Source organism: Falco naumanni, chromosome 8, assembly GCF_017639655.2.
Source record: "Falco naumanni isolate bFalNau1 chromosome 8, bFalNau1.pat, whole genome shotgun sequence".
NCBI lineage: Eukaryota > Metazoa > Chordata > Aves > Falconiformes > Falconidae > Falco > Falco naumanni.
Window position 1 is genome coordinate 40212342 of NC_054061.1, and position 14994 is coordinate 40227335.

Below are 14994 nucleotides of genomic sequence, written 5' to 3' on the forward strand. Positions count from 1 at the left end.
GCCCTTTCAGAGGCATTACAGCAGCACTGCGGATCATCTAGAAACAGCCATAGCTGGAGTTAACTGCCCAGCCTCCGTGCCAGCCCTGGTCTGCGCTGTTATCCTACAGTCTCATCACACAATTAAATAAACAGTCACTGATATTTCCATGTGTTTCCCAGACCAGCAGCTAAATATCCTTCCCCTTCACTGCCCTTTATGCTTGCTGAGCACCAGGCCTTCCTCCAGTGGGAGAAATGAGCTCCAGCCAGGTGCCTGTCTGTGCTGTCTGGGCACAGAGCTGTGCAGCCGAGGCTTCAGGTTGCTTTTTGTTGAGGGATTATGGGGAGGGTCAGTGCACCGTTTATTCAGGAACCATGAATAAAAGCTTTTGCAGTGATGCTCCAGTGTATGCACAGCCCGGTGGGAAGCCTTGTTCTTGAAGGAATTAGCTTGCAGTCATCTGGAAGAGCTGAAAGTAGGCAGATGGGGCAGGAAGGATCTTCAAAGGTCTGGACGATGATAGTGAGCGCTCCAGCTGCCAGAGCTTTGCTGGCATAAGCTAATGAGAGAAGGGTGGGCTTGGATGTGTTTTTCTCCCAGACAGCATGTTTCCACTAGACAAACTGGTGGTCTTTTTTTCCTTTCCCATATCTTTAGGCCACCGTTTTGAAGATAACCCGGGTGTGAGGAGGCATCTGATGAAAAAACCATCTCGGAGTCAGATCACCAGGACAAGCAAAAAATTAGCATCAACTCCATCTGTCAAGAAAAAGAAGAAGAAGAAGAAGTTGGATAGAAAGCCCCATGAGGTATCCATGTGCTGTCCTTCCACACTTCTGCAGAAGCCATAAGTCAGGACTACAAACAGGCACTTTTATAAAGTGATAAATGTGGTTTCAGTATAATTAATTCTTTACATGGCCTTGGGGGTGACATTTCAAGCTCTTACCTGTTGTCATGAGGGCTGAAAATACACTTTTTTCAAGATAAGCGTAGATTTTTTCAAAAAAGTTTTGACTTTAGGAAAGACATTAAAAAGTCACAGAAATGGTAGTGCTGTTGTGGAAGTTGGCAGCACTGTAACATCACCATCTCTGGTAAGTGTGGGAAATCTAGGGGGAAACCAAGGAGCAGGCAGAGGACAAAATTGTCACAATTTGATAGAAAGGGATGCGGGATTGCATCATTCTCTCTCCTCTGCCCATGCCATCTGACTTGGAGCTTTCTTGTGCTGGTGGAATGGACTGATGGAAACTCCTTCCACACTTCCAGTGATATTTGTCCTGGCTGCTTCTGCTCACTAAACTTCTGGTTTAACTAAGGCAGGCTTGTTCAGGTAGCACTTTAGACCAAGCAAAAACCTGAGGCTTTTTGCATATTGTTGGTAGAGCTGTATGCATCAGGGGAAGTCTCATGTCCTCGCTGTAATTTGCATTAGGTGTTTGTGGAGCTGAATGAGCTGGTGGTGGATAAAAACCAGGAGATGCACTGGAGGGAGACAGCCCGCTGGATTAAGTTTGAGGAGGATGTGGAGGAGGACACAGCAAGGTGGGGGAAACCCCATGTGGCTTCACTGTCCTTCCGCAGCCTGTTGGAGCTCAGGAAGACGATTGCCCACGGTGAGTCAGGAACTGCAGGCCAGGGTTTGTGTCTTGCTCTGGGACAAGTTTTGCTGGACAGCTTCTGTTGCTGTTTGGCCCCTCACAAGAGACACTCCAACAGTGTTTGTGTCCAGGTTCCATATAGAGCCTGTGGAGACCAGCCATCCTGCAGCCTGTTTGCCAGGGTTTGCATTAGCCCAAGGGTGCCTGGGTTGGTTCCTTGCTCTGCTTTGCTGCTCTCAGGCACGTGGCAGCTGCAACACCCAATTGTGCCTGGGCCAGCAGGTCTTGGACCCATCTTTGCTGTGAAAAGGCAACATTGGTCAGAGTGGGACACCAAAATGAGAGGGAGATACCAGAGCTACCAGTGCATCCTGGAGCTTTTGGGTTCTCTTAGGACAAGGGTTTACATAGAGGACATGGGACGCCTGGACCTGGGGCATTTCTCAGCTGAGAGAACCCGTACCCCAGTCAGAGCCTGGCTCTGGGTGGGACAGCTGTGTCTCCAGAATGTGCATGTGGCAGGGAGTGTTGCACACTAGGAGCAGGGCTCTTCCCCTCCCGCTGGCAGGTGCTGTCCTCCTTGACCTGGAGCAGACCACTCTGCCTGGCATTGCTCACCTCATGGTGGAGACCATGATCATCTCTGACCAGATCAGAGCAGAAGACCGAGCCAACGTGCTGCGTGCCCTGCTGCTGAAGCACAGGTGGGTAACGTGGCTGAGGGGTGCCAGGGCTTGGAGGGTTGTCTGTGAGCCCCAGGTGGCAAGGGAGGTGGGTCCCTTCATGGCCACCACTCTCCCCCTCAGCCACCCAAATGATGAGAAAGAGGGCTTTTTCCCGAGGAACCACTCCAGCTCCAGCATGAACTCCATCGTGGGGAACCACCATCACAACCACACCACTGACACTTGTGTGCCCCTCATGGGGGAAGAGCGCATTGAGATGGCTGACCCCAAGGCCAATGAGACCGAGTGCAAGGAGGTGAGGATGACATGAGGGGTTATTGCTTCTTTTTCCACATCCTGGGGACAACTGTTGGCTGGCGGCAGCCCTTGGTGCCAGCCTTCATCGGGGGGTCTTGCACTTGCAAGGGCTGAGCTCACCTGGATCACCTGGAGTGCTGTAATTGGGTCGCTGCATTATGATTTTGGGACCTAATTTTAGCCTCACACTGTATGCAGATGTCTGCTTGAGCTTCCATGGCAGCAACAACTGTAGCACTTGCAGGGTGGCCTTTGCTGAGAGGGTGCCTTATCGGTGAAGCAGGGTGTTGGCCATGCAGCCGAGGCAAGCCCAAGTGCAGATATGCCAGTGGGGTGCAAGGCTGTGTAGGGAGACCAAGGCACAGGGACTTCATCCTTACTTGTTTCTATTCTTCCCTGGCAGAAAAACCCGCATCTCCATAACTCTGAGGGTCACCGTAAATACCTGAAGCTGATGGAGAAGATCCCTGAAGATGCGGAGGCCACAGTGGTCCTCGTGGGTAAGAGGCAACATGTAGAGTCCCCAGCCCGAAAAGAGACTAGAGCAGGTTCTGGCCCTAGCTCTCTGTGCCCTCCCTCCTGAGGGGTGTTCAGTTATCTTGTACATGTTCCCAAAGTTCAGCTGGGGAAGGAACCTTGTATGCTTTCTCCTTTGGTGACAGCACCCATTTTGTGTTAAATGTATGGGGTGCCAGGGTGGTTCTTTTCCTAAATGAAGAGGTTGATAGACACTGCTGTTGGGAGCTGGAGCTCAGCTTAGGGGAGAAAGTCCTGCCATGCTTACCAGAACATCCCATTTTGCAGCTCAGAAGTGGGTCGGTGGTGCCCAAGGGACTGATGGCCAGGCACTGACTGCTGTTGGGCTTCACGCTGTTATCTGGCCATTGCTGCCCTCCGTCTGGCCTCTTCACACCTTGCCAGCAGCTGAGCCCTGCTCCTGGCCAGTGTTGGTTGCTGGTTGTATGTGCCAGGGAGCTTTGAGTTTATGGAAGCGGGACCTGGCTGGTGGCAAGGTCTCAGGTATTGGCCATAGCACTGCCAGGAGATAATTCTCTGTACAAAAGGGCTGTGAGCAGGCAGGCTTGAGCATCAGTGGGTTTGGTTTCTTCTGACCACAAGAGTAATCTTTCCCAGCACTTTGCTGTCATTAACATCTTAGCAAATGTAGCTACGCTACAAGCTAAATAAATGTAATTGCCTATCCAATAGATGAAAAGCTGAGGCAAAGCAGCTTGGCAGTGCAACCAAGCTGATACTTAACCATGATGAGGCCAAATCAGCTTCATAGATGCACTTTGAATGCTCAAAATAACTAAACACTGGCCATTTCTGAGGTAAGACTGTGTCTTGGGATTCACTTGGCCACTCAGATAGCCCAGATTTGCCAGTCTAACAGAACACAGCTCATTGCTGGACACAGATGGCAGAAAGATCAGTAATAATGTCAGAGAAACACAAGTATTCAATAAACATTTGTGTTCGGTATGGGAAGGAAGCGGCTGGTGTGTCGGAGGATGCGGGAGTACTTCCCAATCTGTTAAGAACTGAGAAGGCTGCCAAGCATTGATGAGATGCGGACATTGTAAAACAAACTGCATTTTGCACCTATGAGTCTCTAGAGAACTGGCTCGTTTTCATCTAAAACAAATCACCAGCCAGTCTAGGAATAGAGGGAACATACGAGAAAGACAGAAGAAAGCTCATAGCATCAGCGCTCAAGAATGAAAGGACAGTGATCCAGTACCTGTAGGTTGTTTAACCTGACGTCCTTCACAGCCAACATAATGGCAGAACTAATATGGAATTCAATTAATAAAGAACTAAAGGATAAGAATGTAATTATTGTCAAGCAGTGAGGTTTATGGGAAATAGGTCATGTCAAGCAAACCTGATCTCATTCTTTGAAGAGATTAGAAGTTTTTTTGATAAAAGTAACATGTAAGAGACTTCCTCCCGTAAGGCAGTGGCTTAGTGGAAAACAACCTTCTGATTTAATGTTAGCCCCTTATAGTGTAACTAGAGCCCTCCTGTAAGAGATTAAGAACTGGGAAGCTAAAGAAAGTAGCACTGCTGCGGAGTGGTGACTGAACAGGGAGCTTGGGGCAGTCCTTGGCATGAAGCTCCACACTGTGACAGTGGTCTGGAGACATGTGTGGGACTGCAGGGCTTGTGGGAAACCCTCAAAATCCCTGTTTCAGCCTAGTACACCTCACCCCGGTGATTAACTCTGCTCAAAACATTGCCTCCTGGCAGGTTGTGTGCAGTTTCTGGAGCAGCCAACTATGGCTTTTGTCCGACTAAATGAGGCTGTCTTCCTGGAATCTGTCCTGGAGGTCCCGATTCCTGTCAGATTCATCTTTGTGCTGCTGGGACCGAGTCAGGCCAACATGGACTACCATGAAATTGGCCGCTCAATCTCCACCCTCATGTCTGACAAGGTGAGGAGCTGATGGGAGGTGATGCTGGCACAGGCAAGGGAGCTCCAGTAGCTCCTCAGAAGTCAGTCTTGGGACAAGAGTGCTGAGAGATGCTGTGCAAAGGCCCGGGTGGGACTGGCAGGTGTGAACACCTGGGATTTTTAAGAGCAGCCTGGCTTGACCAAGGTAGAAGGCTTCGGTACAGAAGAGTAGGACAGACATTTGGCTGGGACAGAGTGCTAGGCTGGGTGAAGAAAGGGGCCGCATGCAGAAGCAGGAGTGAAGGACTGCCCAAGATTAGAGGAGTTGTGTTTAGTAGACGTTTCACAAATGGAAAGGCGGGGGAGCTGAGTGGTGCCTGTGACCATGATGCCTGTCCCAGGCCACACTAAAACCAAGACACAGCGATGCCAGGGGGCTGTTGTCAGATGCTTTCTAGCTGAGTCCTGTGACTGGGGCGTCTATGCGGAGGAGCACAGGCATGCAGGAGGAGACATGAAGAGGCAGGAAGGTTTTTCTACCAAACATGTGTACTGCTAGAAGGCCCCATCTGGCTAGATGGCAGGAAAGTGAAATTACATTATCCTGGTAAAGAGTTCAGGGCAAAGAAAAGACAATCTGAGCATCTGCATAGATCCAGGACAGGAGTATCAGAGGTTCACAGGGTCCTCCTGGCTGGTCCCATGTAACTGCCGATCCTGCCACCAGTGCACAGCTTTCCCTGAACTGGGAACTAAAAGGTCCGTTCTGCAGGTGGGTTGTGAACAACAAGGGCTCCCAGCTGAAAGATCCCTTACGAGAAATTGCACAGGGCTCAGCTGAGACCATATTTTTAGCCAGAAGAGGTGAGGTGCCATATTCCAGCTTCAGCACTACATTTGTGGGCTGATCTGACTCATTTGAGCCTCTGCTCCTCTGTTGCCGGCTGCCGCAGCCGGGGCTGGCCGTAGCAAGGTTACACGGTGGCTGGCGCCACGAAGAGAGCATGGTATCATTTACAGTTCGAAGCTACGGCTCCAGGGAGTCTGTGTGCTGCAGGGACCTTAGCTGTTCCCTACCTGCTTTACAGGCTGTTCACTTGTTCATTTTCCTCCAGCCCTTTCTCTGCAGGCCTGTTCCAGAGGCAGCGCAGCACTTCGGCCCATTTGGCAGCACCTCCCTGCCTCTCCGTAGCAGTGCTGTCCCCTCATGGTCTCCTTTAGAGTCTTTCCTTGTCATCTTGCCCTCGCTGTCAGGAGTATCTCCCCTTTTCTGCCTTGTTTCCTTTGCATGGCTTCCCTCATGCTGTAGACTCCTATTTTCCCTCCCCCTCTCATGTGGAGACTCCCAAGAGTCTCTCATGCTCCCTGCTCAGGTGCTGGTTCTTGTGCTTTACCTGCAGGGCTCCACCAGCTTCTCTCTCAAAATAAACCCAAGACCAGACTAGGAGGACATTGGTCTGTCGCAGAGTCCTAATGTTGAGCTGCAGGGACAGGAGAAGTGGTGCCTGGCTGTTGGTAACTCTGAGCCGGGCTCTGAACAAGAGCCCTACGGGACCAAGCAGTGGCACGCAGGGCTTGTAAAGAGAAGGATCTTGGCCTGATGCAGCCACAGTGATCTGGTGTAAACAGAGGCACAGGCTGGCCAGGTGTAGCATCTAGCCTAGGGAACGAGAGGCACCGGACTAGCTGGGAAGCACAGATCTGATTTTGATTGATGGAGAGGTCCCATGAGAGGCATCTTGTGATCTGGCAGAGATGCTGCAGGAGCAAGATCTTGAGCAGGAGCAGTGGGGCTTGTGGGAGAAAAGCAGGAACAAGGAGGTCACTGGAAAGGGTGGGTAGGGGAAGGAGGGAAGACATGGGATTAGGTGAGGGGCGCTGGCTAGAAGGACAAGGAGGAGGAATTTAGGAGTGTGGGTCACAGAGTGGCAGTAGTGAGACAGGCAGTGGGCTGGAGGAGCGGGATGTTACTGTATGGTCACAGCAAGCGCCGTGTTTCCAGACTGCAGGTAGCTGGGTGCAGTCTGGTCTGAACCTTCTCTCTCTCTTTCCCTGCCCCTCCCAGCACTTCCATGAGGCTGCATACATGGCAGATGACCGACAAGACCTCCTCAACGCAATCAATGAGTTCTTGGACTGCAGCATTGTCATCCCCCCATCAGAGGTGGAGGGGAAAGACTTGCTTAAATCCATTGCCACCTTCCAGAAGTTGCTGCTGAGGAAGAGGAAGGAGAGGGAGCAGAAGTCCATGAAGGAGGGGGCTGTCCAGGAAGCCAAAGGTCTCTCCACTCACATTTGGGCAAAAGAGCTTGTGCCTAGTGCCCTGCGTGCCCCAGTGGGCCCTCCCCTCACAGAGCCTGGCAGAGGGGTGAGCGGGGCCTGGCTCCTGCAGTGGGCAGTGGGGAGGAGGGCAGGGGGCGGCAGGACAGTGGCTGCGGGCAGCTCTGGCAGCTGGGGGTGGCTGGAGGCAGTGGGATGTGCAGTCGCAGGGGGCCCACCAGGTTAGTGCTGCTGGAGGAAGGTCTCCATGGGGTATGGGGGAGAGGGACAGCCCAAGGGCGGACACGCGTTCCCCTGTTCAAGCCCTGCCCTCCATGCACCTCCAGAGCTGTGTGAAGTGAAAGCTGAGGAAGAAGAGGAGGAAGCTGAGGACGATCCTTTGAAGCGGACCGGGATATTTTTTGGAGGTCTGGTTCGGGACATAAAGCGCAGGTACCCCAAATACCTCAGTGACATCAGAGACGCCTTGCACAGCCAGTGTCTCGCAGCCGTTCTCTTCATCTACTTTGCTGCTCTCTCTCCTGCCATCACCTTCGGGGGACTCCTAGGTAATGGGCCTGCTTTCTGGTCTGCTCTTTGCACGCTGGGACACTGGCTGTGTCTGTGTAATGCTGTGCTGGGGTGGGCTTCGGTGCTGCTTGCTCGGGGAGAGCAGCAGCGCTGTGCCTCTGCTGCTGCCTTGTCCCCTCCCTGCCACTTGGCCTCTCCAGCCTCGGCTCCCTGGGCTCCCTCTGTGCTCCCTGCCCAATGCAGGGGACCTCTGACTGATGGGATGGGGACCTGCCTCCTCCGTCTGGAGCTGTGTCTGCAGCCTGCCTGCCTGTGGTGACGGTGCCTGTGCCCAGGCTGTAATACTCACACATTGTTCTCTTTCCCAGGAGAGAAAACTGAGGGTCTCATGGGGGTCTCCGAGCTGATAATCTCCACCTCGGTTTTAGGGATCCTCTTCTCCTTACTTGGAGCCCAGCCGCTCCTGGTCATTGGCTTCTCAGGGCCTCTGCTGGTGTTTGAAGAAGCTTTTTACAAGGTACATGTGAGGCAGTGTCCATGCTTAGCACCTGCTCGCTCTGCCCTTGTGCTGGAGAGGGCAGCCGGCATTTCTCAGCTCTCCAAATGGTCTTTGGTGGGGTGAACTCCTTGGGTCCTGCCAGGCTGCCCTCAGCTCAGCTGTGGCTGGCCCTGGCTCTGCTGACCCTTGGCAGGTCATGCCATAAGGACTTCTGCCTTCTGTTGCTGTATCCTGGGGGCTGACTCTCTTGAGGTGTGACAGTGGTAACAGCACTCCTCTACCTGCTGACTGTGAGGGGAGCATCCTCCTCCAGCCCTGTGCTGTAGCCCATCCTGGCAGAATGAGCACTTGTAGCTGCATCCTAAAATGCTAGTCCGTAATACTTCCTTGTTCTTGGGGCTTCCTTTGAAGATTAGTTCACGACTTTTACCTGTGTCTGGGTTTCCTTGTATGGGAAACCAGCAACATTCAGTGTACCACCCATCTGGGATTTCCCACATACGTTACTCCCACCTCGGGATGAGCCCAAGGGTGTGTGCAGAGATATCACGGCCATCCAGGATGGACAAGTTTCCTTCTCAAGTAGCACGATCTCTTTGCTGTTAAAAGCGTCCCTATGTCACTGTACCTCCAAGCAGTGGGTCTAATCCTTCTCCTTTTTTCTGATTCCTAGCATGTCTGGGCTTTTAAAGCCTGTTTTTTCCTACAGCTAGATTTTCACCTTGGTGTGTCAGGAGTTTGGAGCTGCTGATGCCATTGCACAGTGGGAATTTCTCTGCTCTCCTGTGACCACACTTCTCACTGACTGCTTTTGCGTTGCCTAGTCATTATGTACAAAGGTGTACCTCTGCCCCGCGTGAGGGCACTGTCTGTGGTGGTACCAAGGAAGGCTGCGAAGGGAGGGATGTGATTTGTTGCTGTGTGTGGATGAGCAGAGGCAGTGGAGATGGTCTGTTCTGTGGTGACAGCCTGCGGCTTTTCTCCACACACATAGAACCGTGTGTGTACACAGGGCGCTGGCTGGGATCACGCCCCAGCCTTTATGCAGTGGGACATAGCAAGCTGCTCAGGCCCTCCTTTGCAGGGAATGGGCTTGTGCTGGTGAGTGCACAGAGCAGTGGAGAGCTGTTTGGGTAATGGCACCTCCATGTGGGTGGGACGGAGAGCGTCATGCATGGGGTGGCTTCAACAGAGAGTGAAGGACGCACTGTTACAAAGACTGGAGGAGTAAAGACCTGCTTGGTATGAGCTGGCTGGTGTTAATGCAAAGTCTGTGACTTTACCTTTGACTCCAGCCCCGAATTCACTGTCTCTGTGCTGGATGCCCAAGTAGTTGCAGATGCTTTTTTCCAGGATTGTGTTTGATCTTAATGGGAAGCAGATGTGGGAGGCAGCCTGGGGCACCTTGAGTAACACCTTCCCCTTTCCATTTCAGTTCTGCCAGACACAAGGCATTGAGTATCTGACAGGCAGAGTGTGGATTGGTTTGTGGCTCATTGTCTTCATCTTCATTATCGTGGCAGCTGAGGGAAGCTTCTTGGTGCGCTACATCTCGCCCTTCACCCAGGAGATCTTTGCTTTCCTCATCTCCCTCATCTTTATCTACGAGACCTTCTACAAACTGTACAAGGTGAACCTTCCCCGGGGAGATGGGCTGTTGCATCTCTTGATCCCCCAGGAACCTGCTGCTTTAGCATACAGGAGGCAGGGGAGCAGGGCCAGCTCAGCCACAGCTTTCCTAGGTGTTCTGCAGAGCAGTTCTTTGCTGGCCTCTCATGCCGCAGCCCATCTGGCCCCTGTGCCACCACAGAGGCTGGCAGGATGAGCCCTAACATCTGTCTCCCCTTTTCTTCCTGCAGGAGGCATTAAAGAGGGGCCACTTTTCTCTCCCCAGCCCTCTCCAGCTGGGTAGGTTGTGAGGCGAGGTGACGGATGCTGGGATTATCCGCACCCACCATCTACCGCCCTCACCTCTCCACAGAGCAGAACACCTCCGCTTCCCCCTGCCCCCAGTAGTGACAGTGCTCCCTGCCCCTCCTTGCGGTGACAGTGCCTGCTGCTTCTCTCACCTGCCTAGGTGTTTGCAGAACATCCTCTGCTGAAGTTCTACCCACCGAACGTGCAGAGCGGCCTGAATGCCAGCATGCTCTCTGCGGATGCAATGTCACTGGGAATCAGGATGCAGCCCAACACTGCTCTCCTCTCCCTCATCCTCATGCTAGGCACCTTCTTCATTGCCTTCTTTATGCGCAAGTTCAAGAACAGCCGTTTTTTAGGAGGAAAGGTGAGAAATTTGTGGGACCCAGATGTTAAGGACAAGGAATGTGCCAAACAAATACTGCTTCTTGCTGCAGACCTTTGTCCTCCAGAGCATTTGGACCATACCCCAAAGAAACACCAGCAATCCCTTGAATACCATGCAGAAGGGATGGTAGCCTGACCGAGGCTGCAGACCAGAGCTGGCTGTTCATGATGGTGTCTACACTGTCCTGCTCCACTGAGCTTTGCTGAAAAGTCCTCTGGACCTTGGGAAAGCTCCATTGGCTGGATAGAAGTCTGTTAAAATAGAGTATAGGAAGAAGAGCTTACAACTTTTTCCCTTTGGTCATCTCTCTACATCCAGGGCATTTGTGTAATACCTGGAGCACCATCTGAATAGGCCAATAGGCGCAACGAGTCAGTCACTTAAGAGTGGCTGGAGGACTGTGTTATGTTATGTGGGCAGTGGGATGCGCAGCCCTATGGGTCAAAGCTGGGCTCCCTTGCCCTGCTCGTCATCAGTGCTCAGATTTGCAGTGGTGCTTGGCCCCGTATGGGGCTTCGCTTTATTGCAGGCTCCCTGTAGCAGGGTGAGTGCATGGAGCTGACGCATTCCCTTTGCCAGCAAGGGTGTTTGTTTTGCAGGCTCGGCGGATCATTGGAGACTTTGGGATCCCCATCTCCATTCTGGTCATGGTGCTGGTGGATTACACCATCACTGACACATATACGCAGGTAGGTGCCAGAGCCACCCTCAGAGCCCCTCCTTCAGCCCAGCAGTGATCCCTGCAGCACCATGGCCTGCTCTTGTGTGGTGGGCGATTTGGATTTCCTGCCTCTTTAGTCATAAGAGCACAAAGCAAACAGAGATGCTCCCCTTGTCCTTACTCCCACGCTGAAGGGAAGCTCCAAGGGTCTGGCTGAGACCGAGACCAGAGCTGCAGGGACTGGAGTTCCCTAGTAGTCCTCTGATATTCCAGCTGTTAGTAGGGTAGGCTTTAGGGGGCCAGAGAGATTCAGTGCAGTTAGTTCCTTGTTTGAAACTCCAAAAACTTGCAGACGATCAACAAGACATAAACTGGTTGGTTATACATGCTGAAGGGGGTGGTATGTAGAGTAGTTTCAGCAGGGTACTTGTCATGGATTTACTACTTAACATGTTTATAGTCTGCTTGATTGTAGGCTACTAAATATTTTGATCACTTTATCTCAAACACAATGATCTCTTTCCCAGTTTATGCACAAACTTAAATGTTAACAAACAAACCCATCTCACAGGTTTCCTTTCCTCCCCCTTTTTTAGTAGATGTGTAGTTATATCTTTCTGTTTTGGCATTTTTTTCACCTAGTATCGGGGAGAGGGTGAAAAGTAGTTCCTGTTCAGCATGCAAGGTTTTTATCGACAGCACAAGGCTTAGTGGAATCCAAATGCATTATTCATTTAAATTTCAATGAAAAAATCGGTTTTATCAGATGTTAGTAAAATCATGCACTTTGTTACATCCTTTTCATACCCTTCTACACTTCCACAATTAATATCAAAAGCATTCTCATTTCAGTATTAACTCAGCATATGTACAAAGCTTTCTGAGAAAACGGTACTTGGTTACACAGCTTAGTTCAAGTACAAGCATTCCAGGAATATTATTCATACTTATGCTGATTAACATAAATGCAAATCATAAACTTTCCCTGCAGTGCTCACGCAGGCAGATAGCGCAGAGCCAAGAGTTCAAATGCTGGTGAACACAGGGTCGGGACAGTATACAGCTAGGAGTCTGTGTGATTTCTGATGGGAGCACAAACATGATGTTCCCTCTGAACATGATCAGTGAGGTCATTTCCAGAGAATGTGACTACTTCTGGGGTCCACGCTGCAAAAACAATACTGAAAACTGTCTCAGAAAAGGCTTGGCAAGTCTGGAAAGCCACCTCGGAGAAGGGTAGGCAGTTCAGGACACTTGATTTCTCCAAGGAGAGGTGAAGGAGTGCTTTAACCATGGTCTGCAAGCACTAACATAGGAGCAAGCTTCCTTAGGGAAGATATTTCCGTGGTCTCTTGGACAAAACCCAAGAAATTCCAATAGCTGAAAGGAAATGAGACAGGCCCATGTTAGGGGACATGGGATTTTTTTCACTGAAGGGGATTGTCCATGAGAAAGTTCTGCCTGGGTCAGGGTGCCTGTTCCATCATCTGAGGTGCTCAGACCAGGGAGACCAAGAGGATCAGGGCTAGTCTTGTGTGAGGCTGTGGGTATGTATGTATTGATGAGTAACTGCTGGGTTTTGCGGCTATACCACCAGAAGCTGAATGTCCCCTCTGGTCTGTCGGTCACATCTCCTCACAAGCGTGGCTGGTTCATTCACCCCATGGGCAGCAGTGGGACCTTTCCGCTGTGGATGATGTTTGCGTCTGCCATCCCTGCCCTCCTGGTCTTCATTCTTATCTTCATGGAGACACAGATCACTACGTGAGTACCTCCTTTGCCAACGCCAGCCATCACTAACACCTGGGCAAGCAGGTGCTGGTGCCATTCATGTGAAGATGCGCCTGGCATCCCAGCAGGACAGCAAGGGCAAGGTCCTGCCCATTTCAGACTGTACCCTCTTGGGTTCTTCCATCATCTCTTGGCTTTCTGCCTGGTATACTGTGTGGTGGAGACCTGCCTCAGCTAAGCACAGGATGAAACCTCTAACCTGAGGTTGATGGTCACCGTCCCTCTCAGCCATCTCCTTGTTGTCCCTATGTGTGCTCTCTCCAGGGAGCGAACGTTGTCTCCAGCTGCAGTGCTGTTCCTGGGGACAGGGCTGGGCCTGTAACTGACCTAGGCTCTTTTTCCTTCCAGGTTGATTGTTAGCAAGAAGGAGAGGAAGCTGCTGAAAGGCTCTGGCTTCCACCTGGACCTGCTGCTCATTGGCACTATGGGGGGGCTTTGTGCACTGTTCGGGCTGCCCTGGCTGACTGCGGCGACGGTGCGCTCCGTCACTCATGTCAACGCCCTGACAGTCATGAGCAAGGCCATTGCACCTGGGGAGAAGCCCAAGATCGAGGAGGTGAAGGAGCAGCGTGTGACTGGAGTGCTTATTGCTGCCCTTGTTGGTGAGCCTCTGCTTGGGTGGAGGAGTTGAGGGGTGGGGAGGTCAGGGCCCACCAATTGAATTTCCTGGCAGTGCCCCTGCCCACAGGCCAGCCTGTGCTCTGCCCACCTGCTGCAGGACTGCCCCCACCTATGCTGAGCTCTCCTGGCAGCCTTCGGTACCCCCCATGGTCAGTCCATCTCTGCAACCCTTCCAGCTAGATGCCTCTGGAGCTTCCTTTCCCTTGCACCCTGGGTCAGACAGAGAGGAGGCAGGAGAGGGACAGAGGCTGAGGTGCCTTGTGGAGGGGCCGGTGTGGGACACACCATGCCCTGAGCTCTGTCTGTGCAGGTCTGTCCATTGTGATGGGGAACATGCTGCGGCAGATCCCGCTGGCTGTGCTCTTCGGCATCTTCCTTTACATGGGGGTTACATCGCTCACTGGCATCCAGCTCTACGAGCGGCTGCTCCTGATCTTCATGCCGTCCAAGCACCACCCTGACCACATCTATGTTGTCAAGGTGAGAGAAGGCAGGTTGCGAGGAACCGGGTAATGAGGAACAGAGGAGGAAGAGTCAGATGAGGGGAGGATGGTGCGTTGCTAGAGTGATGCTTGGCTTGGTGACCTGCCTTGGCTGCAAGCTTGTGCCAAGAAGTAAGTGCAAGCCGTACACAGAGGTGATACAATGCTGGGATAGTGTGCTGGTAGGCTGTGCACAGGAGTGTCTTGCCAGAATATTGTTATGGACAGACTGTTTACAGGAGCAATGCATCTCTTGAGCGGGTGTTGGGACATTGCACTGCCAGGTGGATACGTAGGTTGCACAGAGGCTGATGTGTTTTGGAGTTCTACTTTGCTGTAGAGTACAGGCAGGGAGAGCATGCAGCAGTGTTGTGTTACTGTGCTGTGCTGTGCAGGAGGGTTATGTTTTGTCAGTTGGGTCTTCATTAATCTGTGTGGAAGGGTAATGTGTTCTCAGGCTGGATTTATCTCCCTAGGTGAAGACCTGGAGAATGAATCTCTTCACCTGCATTCAACTGGCCTGCATTGTGCTGCTCTGGGTGGTAAAATCTACGGTGGCATCCCTGGCCTTCCCCTTTGTCCTGATCATGACAGTGCCGTTGCGACGCTTCGTGCTGCCCCGCTTCTTCCACGACAGGGAGCTCAAAGCGGTAAGCAGATAACTGTCCTCACGGTGTACCTTGCAACACTGGATTGAGGTTCAGGAGGTTTGACAGACTGAAAGGCTGGGAGATGCTGGGCTGCAAAAGCCTTGGCTTTCCCTGCTGTTATCAGGGGGTCTTTTGTTCAACAGCAGTAGTGGGGTGGATGGCTTCCTCAGGGCTTGTAGCCCTGGGAGTGCAGTGTGGGATGGAAGGGCACCCGAGGGCAAGGAGACA

At 52.1% G+C, this 14994-nt stretch overlaps 1 protein-coding gene across 3 annotated transcripts in view; it reads left to right on the forward strand.

Annotated features, from left to right (window-relative positions):
- The window catches only part of SLC4A3 (solute carrier family 4 member 3), a 34822-nt gene that overhangs the window by 17540 nt on the left and 2288 nt on the right, over positions 1 to 14994 (forward strand). For all 3 annotated transcript variants that reach the window (XM_040604497.1, XM_040604496.1, XM_040604498.1), the window contains 16 exons: positions 640 to 791; positions 1421 to 1601; positions 2155 to 2290; positions 2393 to 2567; positions 2973 to 3069; positions 4823 to 5007; positions 7033 to 7246; positions 7574 to 7795; positions 8126 to 8274; positions 9692 to 9886; positions 10334 to 10540; positions 11161 to 11250; positions 12820 to 12986; positions 13362 to 13615; positions 13945 to 14114; positions 14593 to 14766. In XM_040604497.1, coding sequence (XP_040460431.1) covers positions 640 to 791; positions 1421 to 1601; positions 2155 to 2290; positions 2393 to 2567; positions 2973 to 3069; positions 4823 to 5007; positions 7033 to 7246; positions 7574 to 7795; positions 8126 to 8274; positions 9692 to 9886; positions 10334 to 10540; positions 11161 to 11250; positions 12820 to 12986; positions 13362 to 13615; positions 13945 to 14114; positions 14593 to 14766 — 2768 coding nt within the window. The remainder of the gene's footprint in view (positions 1 to 639; positions 792 to 1420; positions 1602 to 2154; positions 2291 to 2392; positions 2568 to 2972; positions 3070 to 4822; positions 5008 to 7032; positions 7247 to 7573; positions 7796 to 8125; positions 8275 to 9691; positions 9887 to 10333; positions 10541 to 11160; positions 11251 to 12819; positions 12987 to 13361; positions 13616 to 13944; positions 14115 to 14592; positions 14767 to 14994) is intronic.